The sequence below is a fragment of the Carassius auratus genome, unplaced genomic scaffold (genome assembly GCF_003368295.1).
Source record: "Carassius auratus strain Wakin unplaced genomic scaffold, ASM336829v1 scaf_tig00027223, whole genome shotgun sequence".
Classification (NCBI taxonomy): domain Eukaryota; kingdom Metazoa; phylum Chordata; class Actinopteri; order Cypriniformes; family Cyprinidae; genus Carassius; species Carassius auratus.
In genome coordinates this window covers 178,720-199,159 of record NW_020525574.1, presented here as the reverse complement: position 1 = coordinate 199,159, position 20,440 = coordinate 178,720, and the positions used below count along the sequence as shown (strand labels likewise).

Below are 20,440 nucleotides of genomic sequence, written 5' to 3'. Positions count from 1 at the left end.
TTGTAAGATCACATAATACAACAGGAAAATACTGTGCAAAGACTCATATTTACATACTGTTTAAGTGTTTTCTTATTTGTGAGAAGCTGGTGCCATCATGTAATTTTTTTTTAATTTTTTTTTAAGTATTATTATTATAATTTCCTGACACGGTCACACAAATGCAGTACTGCCAAAAAGCTTATGGCTTACTTACACATAATCTTTGTGCCAGAACAAGAGCACTGACCCTTTAACAATGGAAAGAAATATGAACGTGAGATCAAATAAAACAGAAAATCTTTCCACACAATCACAGTAAACTCAAACCACATTTTACAATCATATCTGTGGCTATGTTATTTATATATACGCTCTTTGCTTGTTCAACACACTTTGAAAACATGTTTCAGGCATATTATTCCATAATTAAAGGGGCAACAAGTTCTCAATGAAGTTTACAAAGCATTGTTAATCTACAACTCTGCTGCTTTTTTAAATCTACAGGTCTGTGAGATGCACCATTCGTTTTTCAGTAATTATGTTAACAAAATGATCAGCACATCATCGTTCTTCTAGGAAACAGTTTGAGAGACGTAGGAACAGTTTTGCCAGTGTCGGTCTCAGCGCTTCAGGCTAAATGATGCTGCGGTGAATTATACAAGAATCTTACAGAAAATAACTGTGTTCGACAACAACACAAGCACTGCGAACAGAATTTTTATGCACAAGTTACAATCCATTTGCAATCAAATACTAGATGTATAAGAAACTAAAACTGTGTTAGTGTCTTTCTCAGAAAGTAATGGAAGAGCAACTCGACAGGATAAAGTCACTTGCACCTTGACCTAAAGGACTAGTTCACCCAAAAATGAAATTTCACTCACCATCGTGTTGTTTCAAAGACATTCTTGCTCTTTCCATGAAAGCACGGTGAATAGGGACTGGAGTTTTCAAGTATCAAAGAGCAAGTGTTGTTAGTTTAATACTCAACTAAAATGATTATATGACTAGTCTAGTATATCAGTCATTCATCAATGTCTCTCTTTTTTTTTCCATAGAGTATTTGGCTTTCTGTGAAAGTTAGTACAGCTTTAGAATGACAGAGTGAGTGAATGACAATTTTCATTTAGGGCTTAACTATTTCTTCAACTGTCCAACCTAGGACACTGTCCAGGATAGAAATGATGAAGGTACAGTGTTGTAGCAATGGAAGCTCATTTTCATCACCACAAAAAAATTTATCCTCTCATAATTCGGACTTCGCAATTTACTTTTTGTTTTTTTCTCGGAAGTTTCCACATGTAGATGATTGACTTAGAAGCTACTGAAAATGCCTATTCATATTAAAGGGCGTTCACACTGACAGCAATGTGAGCAGAAGCCATTAACTTTTAGTTTTTAGGGGTGATGTACTCTAAGTAGGAGTAACTGTTTAGCAACAAAGTTAAACAGAGTTCAACTTTATGCAAAACATCAAACTTAAACATTGTAGGCACACAGACTCAGCAAGTTTGAGAGACTGAAATGACCATTTCTGTGAATGCTGCTTGATAGCTAAACAAACAAGTGTGAAGGTCCTTGGGTCCTCTGGAGCAAAGCAAAAAAAGCACAGGCTTTAATGCTAAATACAACCCAGTTGCTCAATGCAAAATAAAACCTCAGATAAAACGGATTTGAACTCAACCAGACTGTAACAATTACACTCATCTATTTTGTGACCCCAAATCTAATTTGTTGGTGGATTGATTTACATGGTGTAAATTGACATTAAAGGACTAAAAAAAGTTTTCTGCCAGTTTCGTCCCAGTGTGAATAGGATTTTGTCTTTTACATGCAAAATTCTTGGTGCAGCCTTTTCATGACACAAGCTACAAAATCATCCTTTAAATGTGAAAATATTGCATGGGTCTGCATGTACAAGCCTAGCCGGTGTCTAAATGATGTGCACATACTGGGGATATTCAGAAGTGGAAGTAAACCATAGTTGGGTGAATTTCTATAGTGGTGAAGGGAAGCTACAGGAAATGTAATTTATGGGATCTCATTTGTCCCAATAGTGAAGATGACTTTTCAAAAAAGGAAAGTATTTGAGAGAGATTGATAAAGTTGGTCAGAAGAAAGAAATATGGCAAATTTGCGGTCACTACCTCAGCAATTGCATTAGAAACACTCATGCAGCAGCTTTAACCAGTTTCTGAAATGCAAGGTTAATGAAAACCTTGTTAGATTTGCAATGCTAATAACATCACAGTCTGTGAAAAGGTCCTTATATTGTTGTTGAGCCTATAAGGGCCTCGCTTTCAGTTGAGAAATTAATGCGTTTCCAAGAGAAGAAACCAATTTCGCAAAGTTGAGCATTGTGACAATTTGATGAGCACTTCTAGATGCTATTACTTTGCATTTTGTTAAAGACCCGTGTAATTCTCCACATGCTCAGATTTAATGTTGCATCACTGCTGTATGAATAATCATTCTGTCCATTAAACTCTCATTAGTACCAAGGTCTTGTACGGAATAAATGCCACAGAAGTTGTCAGTGCCTTGTTATCGTTACTGTACGTGTTCACTCTCCTAATTCTCTCATTCTTATACTTTCACACAGACTCACATTTACACTGACACGAAGCTCTCCAAAGTCAATTAATTTAGAGCAGCATAAAAAAACGTTTTTAACACCCAAATTGCGAAACGATTTTTAGCCTTTTACAATTACAGTTACATTTACAGCATTTTCCATCGTTCACAAAGAATAAGTTTCTCACCACACAAGTAATGCAAAAATGGAAGGAAACCTGTGGATGATGAAATACACCGAACACCGTGATACTTAATTACAGGCTTCGTCCCAAACGCTCACCTCCACTGAAACGATGGAGTCTGACCGGCCTCAGTTTGGTTATAGGCACTAGCTCAAGAGAGGCTGTCTTTCAGTCTCTTTCTGTCAGTTTGCGAACCTTCCGGTTGTTCATGGCACAGGTGAGACCCCTGAGACATGTAGAAGGGGGAAGGTACCAGTCAGCTGGGAATGTTTTTAGGAAACAGTCTTCTTCCCATTTAACTCTCCATCCTTCCTCTCTATCCTCATGTACGGCTCAAACGCTGAGGATCCGCACCCATATCCCGATGGCAGTTCATGATGGGTGCCTCCAAGGAGAGGCATGGTAAAGCATAGGGAGGGTGGTGGGACCCCGAGGCGTGGCGAGGGTGGGGTGCCGCCTAAAGAAGACAGTGACAGTCCAAACGTCCCAACCGCCGCAGCCCCGGGAGGCGTGGTGCTGCTACTCACCCCAGAGGAAGTGGATACAGATGGGCTGCCCAGGAGCGAGCCATTGCCGGTGTGCGGGTGAGCCAGCAATGGGTTGGGTGGGTGTGCAGGCACAGACAGAAGGCGCCCCTGTTCAAGCAGCCGCAGGATGTTGCATGTGGCGAGCGATTCGGAGGTGGACGACGACCGTTTGTCAGTGTCCTTAGTCTGGTCCTTCTTCTGTTTGGTGCGGCGGTTTTGAAACCACACTTTCACCTGCCAAACAAGATCGAAAGTTGTAAGAGAAATGTACAGTGCGAGACGTTTGATTAGTTATCTCATTAGCCTGGTTTCCTTAACAAAAAGCCAATGGGATTTTTCCATTCGTTTTTTGGATGATTTCAGAAAATAAGCTCTGTGATTTACAGAAGTTTGTGATTCGAACACATTTTGTTCATCAAGATAATCTTCACAAATGATCACATCTTAAATCCTAAATCAATCAGATGAAAGCTTAATGTAGGCTATAAAACAAACAACATCACGGTCTTCAACGTCACTTCCATTTAAGCTTTCATTTCTGAATAGTTTGCAAGACTGCGATTTTGAAAGTCATTGTATGGGTCAAGTTAAATTTTTGGTTAGGTGTTTGGAAAAACATGCCTTAGCAAGCATCACAGATTACCACAAAAACAGGGTTTGTCTGTTCAGTAACATTGACACACATGGGAGGCTTCTCCTTATGGCTTTCTCATAAGCAAAGATCGATGAAGCATGAACTCGAGTTAAAGCGCTTCTAACCCCAGGTTAAAAAGTGCACTGAACTCTGCATGTCCTTGTCCTGCATGTTTAATTGATACAGCGCTGCTTTATTGCAGAGTGTATTCTGGGGTTGACGACGGGTCGAGACCAAGCTCCACTCATAAACATAGAGGAAATCAGGCATATGAAAAATGCATTTCATCCTGACCGGGTTTTTACCTGTCACCTGCTGCTTTGTCCCTCCCTGGGGACCATAAAGGAGGAGATGGCGCCGTTTTCGACTGTACATGCGCGCAGACGCATCAACACATTGTGAGCTCTCCGAAATGCACATTCACACTCATTTTCTCACTCTTAATGTTTAGGGCTCTAGAACATGGGATGATTGAGGTTCAGATCCCATCAAGCACACCACTTCACACTTGTGTTCGTCTGCTCTGAGACACTTTTGACGCTTTTCTCTGAATATGGATATGTCCTGCACAAGAAAAAAGGACTTAAGCTTTGCCGCATGTGAAAACTTGACGCTTGAGGCAATGTGAACCAATATTAGCAGCCTGTTTTACTTCTGTTATTTATGTACAGTGAAATATGTGAGGATATTCACCAAGAAAAACCTAAGATGGGACTTGACTTCACTTTCCATTAGGGCTTGAATTAATTTTAAAAAGGGGTTGAAGAACTAGCAACCATTATTTGAAACTAAAGAGGCCTTGACATTAGATTTAGTAGTGTTACACAAACATTTATATACATTATATCTATCTATCGATCTGGTTGTAAACAGTGTTTCACCATTTGAAGGATATAATATCCATCACACAGTTTCAGTTCCTGTCATTGGTACAAACTCAATTCATTAGGAGTCTCTAAGAATGTATGACCCAGGACCTCTATTGTTTTCGGCGGTTTGATGACCTCCATGATGACATCAGCTAACAAACACACTCCGGAAATGAAGTTCTATTGTAAACTCAGATCTGTAGCACTGAGATCATAGACTCGACGCGGCCATTAGTGTGAGGATAATGAGATTGTGGAGCGATCCCTTCAAGCTTACGCGAGCATGCCATGATGTGTTCATCAATAGTATGTGTGCGAGAGTATAGTTACATGCTCAATATATTTAAAGCTTTTTTATACTTTAAGCCTGTAATCTATGTATTGATATTCAGATTTTTTTTGCAAACCCTATAGTGGGCTAAGCTTACAGTTTTAGATTACAAAACCCTTATTTCAATAGAAGGCAAAAGAAAAAAAAATGAAAATATGGGAGTGAAAAGACAAAAGCAAATCTCTTCCATCGTACATCTACACTATTGGGATGAAATCCTCTTTAATGAGATCGAGGGTTCACCGATGGGGCAGAGATTACTAAACGCAGGATCTGGATGACCTGGATTTGCTCCCTGGCCGGCGGCATCCCAATCCACCCCGCTCTCGTTCTTCAGCGAACTCAGGATCAACACAATGCACTGGTGCAGAATGAATTCCAGTATGTCAATTCATCAGATACTTTTGCTATATCAGTTGTATCAGTTCTGCTGTAATTGGAGCCCCTGTATTTTCTAGCATAATCTTCTCTGTTTATGTTGTTGTTCTGTACATGTAGTTATGAATGATGATGATTTCATGTACTGTGGTCATGGTAAATTTGACTTGACAATTAAATTTGACATGGATGAAAATAAGGTTGCAAGTTTTCTTAGTTGGGCTCATGAAACATGAGCGGCATGAACGGTCTAGAGCTAAATTTGTCAAGACAAACTGAGTGTTCATTGCCTTTTGGAAAGTGCTGGAAAAAGATGAAGCTAGCTAGCTAGATGGAGGAATGGATAGAAAGATAATGATGGATGGATAAAAAGAATGAGGGATGGATGGATAGAATGATGGATGAATAGATGATAAAAATGGATGATAGATGGATAGAACGATGGATGGGCAGAATGATAGATGATAGAAAGATAGATGGAATCATAGATGGATAAAAGAACAAATGATGGGGGCAGATTAATAAATGGGTGAATAGATAGATGATGAATAGAATGATAGATAAAAAATATGGATGGTAGATGAAGGATGGGTAGAATGATGGATGATAGATTATAGAAAGATAGATGGAATGATGGATGGATAAAAAAAAACAAAGGATGGAGGGACAGATGGGTAAATTGATAAATGGATGACTAGATATATGAAAAGATGGATAATTGATGGATAGAAAGATGTATGATAGACGATACAATGATGGATGAATGATAGATGGATCAATAGAATGATAGATAAATAGATAATAGAATGATGGATGGATGATAGATGGATAGATGATAGGATGGTGGGGAGAATGATGGATGGATGAATAGAATGATAGATAAAATGATGGATGGATGCTAGATAGAGAGATATGCATTCCTCAGATCTGAATTTTGCATAACCCTGAACAACACATTGAAAATCCCAAAAGAAAAAAGTATTTTATGGTTAAAAAGAGTGAGATGCTCACGCAGCTGACTGTCTGCTGATCTTTTTGACACCTCTGTTGACCCGGTCCAGAAGTTCCACTTGCCGTTAACTGCCCTCTTGATCCCAGACATGTGATAACACTGTGCAGCACGATGAGGCATTCTGGTGACCCCTCTGTGACCTCTCTTCTTTAAAGAGCTTGTAGGTCATTAATCTCATGCATCTTTACTGAGGAATTCTTGATTTAGCCGAGGCCTGAGTTGATGTATTTAGAAACTCTCTTGGTAGAAACAACATATGGTTTGTCGTGAATATACTTGTGCTGTTATGTCCAGTCAACTGTTGTACACACATTCTGTACAACACATTCTGCTCACCTGTATTGTAATGTGGAAGAGAAAAGTGGGGAAAAAAGACCAGTGTTGCATGCATGCATGCATATGCAAATATAAAATTATTTTTCCTATTGCTATTACCTGATCATCCTACCCAATTACACCAGTTTACCTCACTTTTCCTCATACCCTGACCCTTGTTCCTAGTTTTAACGAAGCACATGTTTGCGCAGGTTCAGCCAACGGTCAACCCTGTCTTACCAATGGCTGGTAGATAGGGCTCTATAATCCTCCTAACAGCAAAAGCATTTGGACTATTATTAGTTCCCTTCCCCCAGCACTACTGGATGACATCGCCTGTGTGATCGGGCAATTAGGCTTACAGTGTGTGGGCAGATACTGAGAAATTGTGTTCTCCCATTGGATTAAAAGGCATCCCTACTGAACCACAGCGCCTCTAGTGGTCGACATTCAACAGCACAGTCTAATAGAAAACTCCACTGCAATGATGCATTCCCACCTTAAATATTATTTTTTACATTTTAATTATTAAAAAAGGATTTAATGTACTTTTAAAACACTATACTTTGTGATATTAATATAGCTATATTTGTTTTTGTTATTCAATTTAATGTACATATAAAACTATGCCTTGTTAGCTATATTAGCATAATATTGTTATCAATTTATATTTTAAATATTTAAACACTATACATAGTTTAATTAATATAATAATATTGTTTTATAATATATTTTTTATTTTAATTGTACATTTAAAACATACTTTGTTTTATGATTATAATAATTGTAATTATTTTATGTTTAATTTTAAATATTTAATTTACATTGAAATGCTATACTTTATTATAATATTGTTATTAATTTAATTATTTTTTATTTCATATATATATTTAAAACACTGTACGTTGTTATATGAATATAATAATATTATGTTTAAAAAAAAAAAAAAGATTAAACACTAATGTGAGGGAAATTCCAATGCAGATGCTGAAGAAGTGACAGTCAATTTTAGCATTTTTTTTCTCCCTCATAATTCATCTCTTATTTTGTACCTCGTTTTAAAGTCAGTGTTCAGATCTGGGACTCTTAAACAGAGATAAGTGTTTAGAGTTTTCGGTTCTCTCTGATCCTATCAGATAATTGTATTACAATCTGGCTGACGGATGACAAACAGCAGACTTACATACAAACACCGCCCTTCAATCTTATCAAATTTTCCGCTCCTCTGAGGCCTGACCTGCGCATGCTGGTTAAAGTCCTGACTCATACTTTCTGCTCCTAAACTGCAAAATTAAAATGCAATTGATCTTCTAATCTAAGTGCTCAGATTGTCTAAACTGGTGCCTTTCTTTCTTTCCTCTTCTAGATCTCATCTCTTCTATTTGTGCCAGACGTTACGTTACTTTGCATGCTGTCTGGATGTAGAAGAGAACAATGAACAACGAAAGCGTTCGTTAAGTCACCAGCTCAGTGGTGGATGTACAGCAAGACACGATTTTCTGCGAGTAAAAAGCAACCAGAAACTTGCTCTATCTATCCATCTATCATGATTTTACTAGGCTTTTCCTTCTAAAGCTCTTGTTTCAGTCACTTACACTTCCTATTTATTCATGGCTTACACAATCTTTCATCCATTAAATCCATGGCTTTCTCATGGATGAACCCAAAGAAACAAAAGAATGGTATAATGTGTTAAGCAAATCCCAGAGATCTTGGGAATAAAGACCACACAGTGGAGCCACCGGTTGCTACATTTAAGCACATAATATTCAGACAAATAAAAGCCCCATTCAGTTCATAAATGTATACATTCGTAGTTGTTTTAGTGATATCAAACACAAATGCATCAAATGCATTCTCTGAATTTGCTACACAGTTAAGGTAATTACTCCTTGGTCATTCTCATGCCGCTTTTATTCACCAAACAATGCATTCCCGTTTTAAAACCAAGCAAAATCATTTCATATGTGGAAAGTAAGAGTCTTTCAGTCCTTGACTGTCTGTGATATTTTATTTTTAAAGACAAAGAAAAGAAAAAAAAAATTCAAGGCCCTGCTTGATTAAAACAAAACCACTGAGAAAGATGTGTTGAAGTCAAAGACATTCCACTTTGATTAATGCAATCGATTTCTAACACGATGATTCTGTACCCCGAACACTGGTAAACCTTAAGGGAAATGCACAAAAGGCTCAAAAGAGAGTTAAAGTTCAACTTTAAATGTTTCAAAAAGGTACTGTTATATAAGCTTTGCCTGTCTGCAGTAAAGAAGATACAGCCAGTGTTGACGTCAACATCCTCGACCCACTTTAAATATGCAAACACATTTCTAAATGAAACCGGATGTTTTATGACCCAAAACATTCCTGTAAACCCAAATTTAATTGCACATTCCTAAAAATAAAACTTCCATCAGAGGGTTTTCAGAGCAATGCATTAGAAGAAAAAACATTCTACAAATCCTTTATGGAAAGATTCCATGTATGACATAGACACCAATAAAGAGCCTTTATTTTAAAGAGTTTAACAACAAATGTGGATGTTTCTTCGCCTTAAATATAACTGTAAACTCCAATTTCAAGGTAAAGAGAAACACAAAAATCTCAGGATTGAAAGATCAACCTTAACAAAATGAAAATGACAGAAAAAGGTATTCATGTGTCATTAAAAAGACTGTGTGTGTGTGTGTGTGTGTGTGTGTATGAGATTCCATCCGTGCGTTGTGCTTTGTGGCAACATGCTGCTGGCTGTATTGATTAAAAAGATTGCGCACACTGACTCACTCAAGGCTTTCAGACCTGCCAATTTAATTCTATTAAAGCTGCTTTTTATCTCTGCAAGGACCTGCGAATTGAGAAACATTCAGATGAGGTGTTTGCCCACTTTGTTTGTACATCAACCTCAACCCAAAACCCAAATATTTATTCGATCAAACATATTTGCGACCTGAAACTTGCTGAGAGAACCTTATAAATCATAATCATGACTGTTGGCTTTCATCAAAGGGTCCAGCCCCTGTGTTCTGCTGATGTCTGTTAAGGTCAGACTGATGGAAGAGACTCACTGTGCTCAAATAGAGAAACGCTGAGGTGAACCGTCACTCACTCAGCTCATAAAAAGCTCTCACTTTAATAAACACAAGGAAACAAAGTACTGCAAAAAAAAAACTGTTTATTTCCTCACGCTTTAAGCAAACAGGTCAGGATGCCACGGCTCAAGCTGTTCTTGTTCTTCGATTCATTTTTCCACAAGCCTCTATGTTGTGGGCTCTCTTTCAGTGAAGCCAAGCCATCGAAGCACAAATGAAATAAGGTTAAAAGTTGAACTAAGCCTGAATAAAGGCTTCCGATTCAGTCTGTATATAAGTTAACAGCAGTATCTCCGATGATAAATGTCTTGCAGACATGGGATCTGCTTCATGATCAATGAGTCTACGGGCCCTGAACACCCATACAGTCATGTGCGGTTCGGATCCCTGCTGTGTTACGCTGGAGCGGGGAGCCATCTGCTGGGGACAGGGTCTGACCAAAAACCCTTGTTTTGATGGAAACAAACAGGGAATTCCTATCATTTAAAAATACTCCACTTTTAGCCAATTATTCCCCCCATGTGTACACTCCAACACAGACTAAACTGATCCCCTGAGAAGCCGCAGGGAAAAAGTTGAGCTGCTTTTAAACCTCACAAGCTGAGTCACCTTCAACTGTGACACTGAAATACAGTTTATCAAAAGAAAAAGTTGAATTAAACTCCTTAACGGTCCATGACTGTCCTCTGTAAGAGTGGTTATACCATTACAAAAGAAGTACTATTGTATGTACAGTGAAGGTGTCATAGGTAAATGGTACAAAATCATGCAACATGATTCTATCTATCTATCTATCCATCGCATTGAAGAAAAATCTCTCACTATGATTACTTGGTGCCATATCTTTAAATTAGATCCAGTTTGAAGATAATTTAAAGCTCTATTATCTGCTTTCACAAGAATCACCACTTCCTTTATTCTATGTAAAGTATTATGCGAGAACGAAAACAATTCTGCGTTGAATATGGAGGCTAGATTTAATTATTTTATTAAAACCGTGATAGACGCATTGAAGAAATAACTGCTTGAAAAAAAAAAAAAAGTCAAAACGCAGCTTAATGCATCGTCACTTTCCTCAAACGAGACCTTGAGTCCATACTGAACCACATTGATTGTGCTTCTCTCCCGAGAAAATAAACGAGGGCTGTATTTGATCGCCTTGGGTTAAAACCCAAACGCAAAAGACTGAAAAGGTAAAGATAAGGATCTGGTCCTGTTTTATGAAGAAATTAATTGCCATTGCAAATGTTTTCACAACTGAAGCGCAACAAGTCTCGTGCGCGCGCCTGACAGGAGTTGTTAATTTCTCTTTTCCTCTAGTTTAATACATGCATGCGATTCATAACTAGTATAAGATATACAAAACAGTCCTAAATCGGGAGCGCGCGACTGCATATTTATGAGTATAATTATAAATAATTAGTAAGTCATTTTGGACTAAATGGATTTCGATAAAGCTGTATAATATTGGAATAAATGATTGAATAGTGTGAAGTCTTTCGATATTGTACACGTAGAAACATAAAAACACTTGCAGATCCCACTGTGATGTCGAAGGATACAAAATAGGCTAAATTCGCATTATTTCTAAAAATATTTCATTTCTGTAGACACGTGATTATTCAAAGGCTCAAAACACTGCACGTGCAGAATAAAACACTCATTAGGTTAGTTTAGTTTTATGTTATTTTGCTTTCATTTATTTATGTAGTATATTAATGGTTAGCCTACATATTTACATCAACAAATATCGCAGTGGAATAAAATGAAATGCACATATTTTCCATTCGCATTTTGCAGGTCGAACTGAAGGCTGTTGGACCAAGATAATTTGCCTGAGCATAAATGGATATGAATAAGTATTAGCACTCAATCTGTGATATGTAAATTTTAAAAGCAATTTTATTTAAATGAACATGTAAACACTTTTTGTATTGAACATGATTTATTGCCTCCAAAGACATAATTTCATCACTTTGGTGACCAGCTGGTTCATAGTTTTAAGATCCAACAGATGTGATTTCTGATCAGACGATTTAAGTTGTATTTATTATTTTATTTAACTAGCGCAGTGGATAAGACACATGTCTGTGGTGTGGGAGACCCGGGTTCGAATCCACTGTGAGACACCAATGTGTCCCTGAGCAAGACACTTAACCCCCTAGTTGCTCCAGAGGCGTGCGACCTCTGACATATATAGCAATTGTAAGTCGCTTTGGATAAAAGCGTCAGCTAAATGTAAAATGTAAATGTAAATGTAAATTTAGACTTTATTTATTAAGTTCAATTAAAATTTAAATGAAAGCGGATTTTCCTTATACATATATACATATATACATACATATATATATATATATATATATATTCATTATCAATAATGAACCCTTATACTGCGTCTGATGGGTTTTGGCTCTTCATTTTAATTTAAATGAAGAGATTAATTTTGCCTTAACAAAACTTTTGACACGATTTAAAAACCTGTTTATACACTGTCTGCGAGTTCTTCAGACCAGCAAAGCTTTAATTAGTTTTAATTTAAATCAAGAAAAATATAGCCTGTACCTGAATATTGGTGCTTCTAAAAATTCTATAGAAATATTACAATATTACACGATTTTGATTCTATGGGCTATTTTGCGAGAGCCAGGAAAATGCACTATTCAAAGCTGACTTTGAATTCTTGATTAATTCGATTAATAGCATTCAGTCTAGTTGACGTATATCTTATATATTTGTTTAAATATGTTATATAATATTTCTTTCATCATCAAGATTAATGCTTAACTATATCTTACGTTTTTCGACCTTTTAATGACCTAGTTAATTTTGAATGGTCCTACAGTATGGGAAAAAATACACGATTTAGTTACAAATAGCCTATTTTATTGAATGTAATATCAATTAATATGAGCTAAAAAATAAATAAATAAAAACTGAATGCATGATACGGTTTAGTTTTAGATGGTCCAAGTCACAAGGCTTCAAACGTATTTCAGGTGACCATTGTGTGCTCTTCTAAAACTTAGAGATCTCTCCTTTTATTTTTTGTAAGCATAATGGTGTTATATGGATCTTTCAAAATCCATGTGTTTGTATATTATCGTTTTACAAATTCACTGATAAATGCATCTGTAATAATGACATCCGCACAGCGCCCCTAGCGTCACATTTATGACCTGCCACCAAACTACATTTAAACAAACGTGATGATTTCTTTCTTCTTCTTTTCTTTTTTTTTAGGTGAAACATATTTTAATGTCCAGTATGCCACCGTTCTACAAGAATTTGACATAAGGATATTATTAATCATTCGTTTAATTAATTCATGAATTTCTAATTGGGTAACACTTATTTTATTTATTTTTTGGATCAGTTTAAATCAAAATATAGCAAGGTTTGAAAACATGACTGCAAACATCATAAATGGCTCCATTAACCTTATAAAATCGGTTTGTTTGAATAAACCTTTGCGATGTGATGAAACCATTGTTTGAATCAAACCAATAGATTATCATTGCATGAAATCATATTTTTCAGATCCAACTTTATGGCAATCTAAGACCCGTGGTCAGTGCAGATAATACATTGAAATTGCTACATCATTGTCTGTTATTTATATACATAAAAAACACAGCATTAAAGCAAAATTGCGTGTTTTGAAAAATTGAGTTCTGAAGCCATGATGAATGTCCGGGTAATACCTTGCGTCTTAACACGACTGAGTGTGATTTATAGAGGTGATTTATTCAGGATATTCTCTGTGTGATAGTCGGTTTTGAAAAGACGCTGGTAAAGTTAGCCTATATTATATGACCAATAGTCAATAATCACTTGGATGATACCATTTAGGTAAATTAAACTTAAATTAATAAGAACATTTTAGATTTCGGCAATATTAAAAATAGATCAAGTACATCTGAAGTGCATGAATGATGACTGGACAACACCCCCTCCATGCTCCTCCCTCTAACGCCCATTGTGCGAATACTGATTATGAGTATTGTGTTCATAACAATGGTGGCTGACATGCAGCATTTGCAGGGATCGCTCCAGCGCTCGATTTGACGTCTACACTTGTTACATTTTAGCAAGTTTGCTATAACATCTGACCAACCATTGACTGCTTGGATAAAACAACTCATTCGTTCAGTCATTTATTTATCCATCCATCTATCCATTCATTTATTAATTATTTTCTTGTAGATGTATTTATTTTCAATTTCAGATCAATGCATTCATATCTATCGTGTTAAAACCTTTTAGTGTTTTTAGCTGACTATGTGTTGTAGTTTTTTTTTTTTTTTTTTTTTTTTACATGGTATTTATCTTTGAGGATATTACGCAAAAGATTTAACCTATTTAGTTTTATAACCCAGTAGGCTAAATATGTTTTGTTGTAAATACACTTTAAAAATCAAGAACAATTTTAAAATAACAAGCATTCCCTAAAATAAATATTGAGGTATTTTGCTGACTCTTAAAAAAAATGCATAGGCTATCTGACGTAAATATTTATGACACCTCTCTACCAGTTAATCTAATCGGATCTAATCTCCTTTACCGCGCTATACGACACAGTGCTACAATAAAAATCTTGAAAAATAACTTCGATGGGATCAAAACATATCACATGAAGAGGAATTCAGGAGTATTACAGAGACACAATCAAATTGCAAACAGAAATGTAATCAATATAATTTTTTAAAATAGTTTACAAGACGAATAATAGCTAATAATAATTAGCTAGCTAGGCTACATTAACGATGAAAAAACATTTTTATTGGCTATTAAAATTTAGATTTACATTGCATTGGAAAGCGGCACGTCAATCAAAAGCAAAGCTCACTGTTATCATATTTAACAAGCATGAGTGCGTTTCATACCTGAGTTTCTGAAAGATTGAGCTGTCTGGCGAGCTCCGTGCGCTCGCGCCCGACCACATACTGACATCGCTGGAACTCGAGCTCGAGCCGGTAGAGCTGCTCCGCCGAGAACGAGGTCCGCGTGCGCTTCGGCCGGTCCAGATCCAGGCCTTTTGGCAGAACAATCTCCCGAATGGTGCCCTTGGCGTCTGTTCAGCACACACACGCATTACATGATTCACCATTCGTTTTGAAATAAGCAATTTCTCTTACATTATTAGGAGTGGGAGAAACCCCCGATTGATATATTATAACGCATTTAAAAATATGCACGACAACAAGAGTGTGCATCACCGAATAAAATAATTTGTACATATTGTCAGGTAAACAGACTAGAATTTAACTCAATATAAAGATGTGCATTTCTTTCGATTTCTAAAGATGTTTGATTACTGATAGTACCAGTCAGAAGTGATTCGTTTAGTGGCGAAAATGTAGAAAATTTGGCCACTGATCGAGCTTTAATTTTGTTTCACCTTTATATCATGCAAAATCTAGTACACATCAATTAGGTTGCCAAAGAGGAGATTTAAACTCCAGTATCCTGTCATTGTCCTTGATTGGTATTGAGATCTGCAAGCTTTTGTTCTATTTGTTGGATCAAATCACGAAAACATGTTTACATTATAACATTTGTGTTCATATTCATCCAGACAGAACAAGAAAGTGCATAGTTTGCGGTCACTTCAAGATTATTTTTTGTCGACATGAAATAAAATTATCAGCACAGTAATACAACATTGTATTGATATCACAAATGACATGCAACATCAGAAATTATAATATCAGATAATTATGTGTTAATTACATTGATACAATATCTGCCACCAAGATATTCTTAGTCTTGGTTAATACATTTTATAAACAAATGTAAGAAAAGTTTTATTTTTAAAATGCAATATTTTTATTGACCACTTTATATTTTTTATCTATACTATTGATTTCCACGTAAATATCCAGCGGTTTTGAGTCTTTGTGCAAATAAGATACGCTCATTAAACAGTACAATATAATTGAATCATTTGGAAAAAAAATTACTCAATATAGTAAATAAATTATCTGTACACAATTCTATAGCATTAGGAGTTTTTTTTCTTCTCATTTTAACTCATTTTAAACTGGCCAATGAAACTGAATATATTGGAATTTTAATAAAGTGACTTTTTCATATTGATTGATGCCTCACCATCATTAAACCTTACAAAACAAGTAAAGTAAAGAAATAGTAAGTCTTATGTCTCAAACCAAAATGTGCATTATTTTAGGGGGGAAATGCTTTGGGGAAACAAACTGATATTGCAGTGAGTCATCTGTTAGGTTGTGACTACAACAAGATAAGTATCTAGCTTTCATGATTTTTTCAGAGCTTCAAAAATAGTAACTTAAATCATATTAATGTGATATGTTATTAGGATGGGTTTAATTAGCTCGGTGTTAAAATTATGTGGTAAAGTATTCATATTTAGCTCCGCCTCCCTGAATGTCTGCATGGCAACCAAGCTCAGTGTCTTATGATCACACTTAATATCACAATAAGATTAATGTAAAGAGGTAGAATGTTAACGGCGAACCCTTCTTTAATTTATTTTTCCTCGCTGTTTCAAATCACCGCGAGCCTATGAGCCTATGACACAGACCTGCTGACCTTTCGTTGACCCCGGTTCTCACGAGGACTCGGGCGCATTCAATCGTCAGCTTTAAAAACAAATAGTGACACCGGGGATTGCGGGCTTACTGCGCCAAAACCCCTCAGATCCCCTTCGATCCCCTACAGTTCGTCCAATCACAACCCAAATACTAGCTCGACTGTTCACTATTGCAGGACAGTCTGTGTGCATTTAATTTCATAAACCATATAGTTAATAAAGGGCATTTAAATGAAATCATATATAGAGCATGATAAATATAATAATCAAGTATTGCTCTGTTGTATATATTACAACAAAATAAATCTCATAAAAAAGTTACCCTGGAAATATATAAATGCTTTGAATAGCATTGCAGTGCAGTTACTAATTCGGCCACAAATTGTCATTTTAAAATGTCAAATTCGTTACAGTTACATGGTACAAACAATTCAGATGATAGTCAGACATTTAGTGCATTGATATTTATGTATTATTACATTTTTGGCTCGTGTTTTGGAACACGAAACATATGCATAGTAAACGTGAATTATTATTATTTTTTATCACGAGGTGAATGGCTTACATCTCCTGAACGAAATAGCCTATAATATCACTTTAACAGAAATTATTTTACAATATTCCCTAAATTACTTATAGAAATGGCAATTGTATGGACTTTATTTTATTTTATTTTTTACTTTTTGTTCTGACAATTGTTCCCTTTTCTCTATTTTATAATGTCTTTAGAAATACTTTACCTCTTTAAATAAAGGTGTTCTGCCAAAGAAATATAGAATATGCATTGTGTTTTAAAAAAATAAAAATAATAAAAAACTAACCTATATTTAAAAGTGGGCTACATCTTTAGATATTTTTCATAAATTTAAATAACCACTTTCGATTATGCTTAATGTTTGCATGTTTATGTTGTTGTTTAACCTTTTTTTGGCTCGCAAACATTAACATTTAGTCTAATAATACACATAAAATAAGTCCAATTCTCATGTTTGCTGGTTGCAGTTTGTATGATATTAAATGGGCCTACATAATCCCTTTCACAAATTGCAAACAATATAAAAAGACACCTCTCAAAAACACTTATATTTTTTATTTCTACACATATATTTTTATATAAATTGCAACTATGATGCTTTAAATATCTGTTAAGTTTCCTATATTAATATATTTTTTAAAATGCATAATTTTAAGATTTTGTGGTGGCCTATTGGGAGCTTATGCCTACAGTTTTGTGCATGCATTTTTGTATTAATGTTTGTCATAAATGGTCAGTATTGTAAACTAATCTCAGATATTTGTTTATATGATAATAATCACGACCACTATAAGAACAAAATGCTCTAAACGAAACTGAACATTTCGTGTAAAATTTCGTCTGTTTTGAGATATTGGTAAAATATTTAAGCTTTTTTTATTAAATGCCAATAAAATAAAAGTGAGTCTGTTGGTTGCATAAAAAAAATGTTTAGTTTTGAGCTGAATTCGTTTTTAGCTCCAGCACATTTACGATTGACATTCGCTCACTCACCTCTGACCAGAATCCTTCGGCAATAGTCCGGATCGACTCCTAAAAGTTTATCGTGTCCTTCCTCGCCAGATGAAGTCGGTGTGGACGCCGAAGTCCCGGGTGTGTCGGTAGAACTGTGCACAGGTGACCGGTTCCCCACTTCCGTCCGGCTTTTAGAGTCTCTGCCGTGGTCACGGCACACCGAATTGGATCCACAGTGGTTTCGGTCTTCGGCGATTCCATCGCCCATACTCGTGGCTTGATCAAACATCTAATAAATTAACTGTTTTGTGTGTTCACTTAGTTTTCTTGAGCAGTTTCTGACTTTGAATAAATAGTCAGCGTAAGTTAATTTCTGTCAGAAACAGGGAGATTATTCCCAGCAATACATCAAATTAGAATCCAGCGACGGAACCGAGTATCTGCCCAATATTTTAGCATGTCCCAGCATCGGGCGTCCATGCAGGAGGAGATGTATAAAGAAGGGAGGAAGGTTGAGGTGGAGGGGGCCCTGTGGGCAAGTGGAAGGACCCTCCTCAGCTCAGGATCGCGCTCAACCCAAAATGCGTTTTGCATATATGTGCTAGGTTTCAAGGTCTATGACCGAGGCACTGGGAGGCGCTTCACTGCTTCACCACGTAGAAGTAATTCCACACAACAAACATGGACCCGAGCAGCGCAAACTTTCCCCTTTCTAGACTCGTACAGTCGAGTTCCTCGTTGTGAACACTGGGTGTGTTTTTGTATCTGCTCATGGCTCAGCAGAAGCTCTGGAGAAAGAGCCGACGGATTTCAGGATTTCTTCGGGAGGGGGAGGTCTTTTTTTTTTTTTTTTTCTCGAGGGACCAATTCAGGAGTATCTTATAATAGACAACAGAATACAAACGTGTGGGCATAATGTGGGTGTGATTAGAATATGTTGAACACAATCTAAAGGCTGCAGCCGTCATATTAACATATAATTTCCAGAGTAGAGCAAGTATTTTTTTTTTTACGTTGACTGACAGCAGCGACGTCACTTCCGGTAAACAGAAACGAGTAAAAGCACGAGGCGGTTTAAACGCACTTTAGCGTTCGGCGAAGTAAACGATCCCCGAATGTTGTCTCTATTTATTGACTTTATTTTTTACGCTCGGTAAGTATAATTAATTACAGTTAGGCTAGATGACACTTTTTTTAACCTATATCACAGAAACCGCGTTTAGTTTCTTAATATCGTCCAAAACGAATGCGTTTTGATTAAAAAGTAGCCGTTCATAACTATTAAAATACTGAACAATTATTTAAAAGTCTTTTAACTAAATCTTAAAGTAGATTAAACAATTAGGGATGTAGGCTATGTTTATTTTTGCAGAGATACGCGTAGATGAATAAACTATTCAATATTCGCCATCAAACTATGCAAACTGTTTATATTTTTTTTTTTATATCATGACTTTTGTCCATTTCTATATTGTTTTGACACCGTTGTTTAATTCTATACGGGTTTTAGACTCAACATTGACAAATGCTCAGCCAACTTAAGCCCAACCTTTGAATTTGCTTCCACAATTGTTAGATGGGAAAGGGGCTCGGTTTGTAAGATGTAGGTTATTGTACACATTCTGTGCGTTATTGTCTACCCTAAATATGAAGGAGAGGTTTATTTGTGTTTACCTCACGGTGCACGAACCGCAGGTGTTCATCTCATCACTGAACCGCTGCCATAATACACAACAACACAATTAGAATCTTTTATCTGAGTGCGCAATCCCATTACGGAGGCCGCAATGACATAATTGCAGTTTTGCCACTTTCAGCAGTGTTTATCATTCAGTGCTGAAATGGCTCATTATTGAATTCAGCTGCTCAGCACAGATTAAACCGTGAACGGGATGAATGGAGCTGTCAGTCACTTCCTCAAACCAACAGTACAGTCAAGAGAGGTTTAATTGGCCCCACTGCTCTCTGGCCCCACAGTCTCACGCATGGGCCCTTTCCTCCAACACACTAAAGTTGCAAAACAGCAGATATAGCATGCACACAGATAAATAAACAAACAGACCCTCCCCCCTCGAGTTTTAGCCGACTAATTCCAGAACATCACGTAATAAAAAAATAAATAAAATAATTCAAATTCAATTTGAACACGTTTGAGTTACACAAGTAGACCTAGCTTGTGTTTTTACTGTAGCCGATAACTGTCATGAAGACGGATTAAAGTTTTATTAATTTTGTCTTTCACACAAAAAAATCCAATATTATATATTTGCCAATGTGTTATAGCCTACGTAAACAACAAAATTAAGAAAAATGTTTTTAAATGTACAGCTAAAAGTTTATTAATTAATTTATTAATTAACAGTCAATGCTGTAAGAGTTGTGTCTACAGAAATGGACTTTCCAAAAAAAAAAACATCGTTTAATGTTAGCCTACCGTACATAAAGTTACAGTGCATCTAATTAATTTTTTTATTTTTTAAGCTCAAATCA

General features: G+C 36.2%; 1 protein-coding gene across 1 annotated transcript; it reads right to left on the bottom strand.

The window, feature by feature from the left end:
• Window positions 1–1,118: 1,118 nt before the first annotated feature.
• On the bottom strand, window positions 1,119–18,807 carry LOC113079137 (ventral anterior homeobox 2-like). The gene is made up of 3 exons (XM_026251341.1): window positions 17,990–18,807; window positions 14,777–14,964; window positions 1,119–3,502 (listed from the first exon to the last, which is right to left on the bottom strand). The coding sequence occupies exons 1-3, from the start codon at window positions 18,237–18,239 to the stop codon at window positions 3,014–3,016; spliced, it is 927 nt and encodes a 308-aa protein (XP_026107126.1). The 5' UTR covers window positions 18,240–18,807; the 3' UTR covers window positions 1,119–3,013.
• Between the last annotated feature and the right edge of the window lie 1,633 nt (window positions 18,808–20,440).

What these genes read in the sequence shown, in the direction of transcription:
- LOC113079137 (XM_026251341.1), bottom strand. Translation starts at nt 18,239, where the DNA reads ATGTTTGATCAAGCCACGAGTATGGGCGATGGAATCGCCGAAGACCGA. An exon ending in CCGAAGGATTCTGGTCAGAG is followed by an intron (nt 14,965 to 17,989) that starts GTGAGTGAGCGA and finishes TGTGCTGAACAG; the next exon opens with ACGCCAAGGGCACCATTCGG. An exon ending in TCAATCTTTCAGAAACTCAG is followed by an intron (nt 3,503 to 14,776) that starts GTATGAAACGCA and finishes CTTGTTTGGCAG; the next exon opens with GTGAAAGTGTGGTTTCAAAA.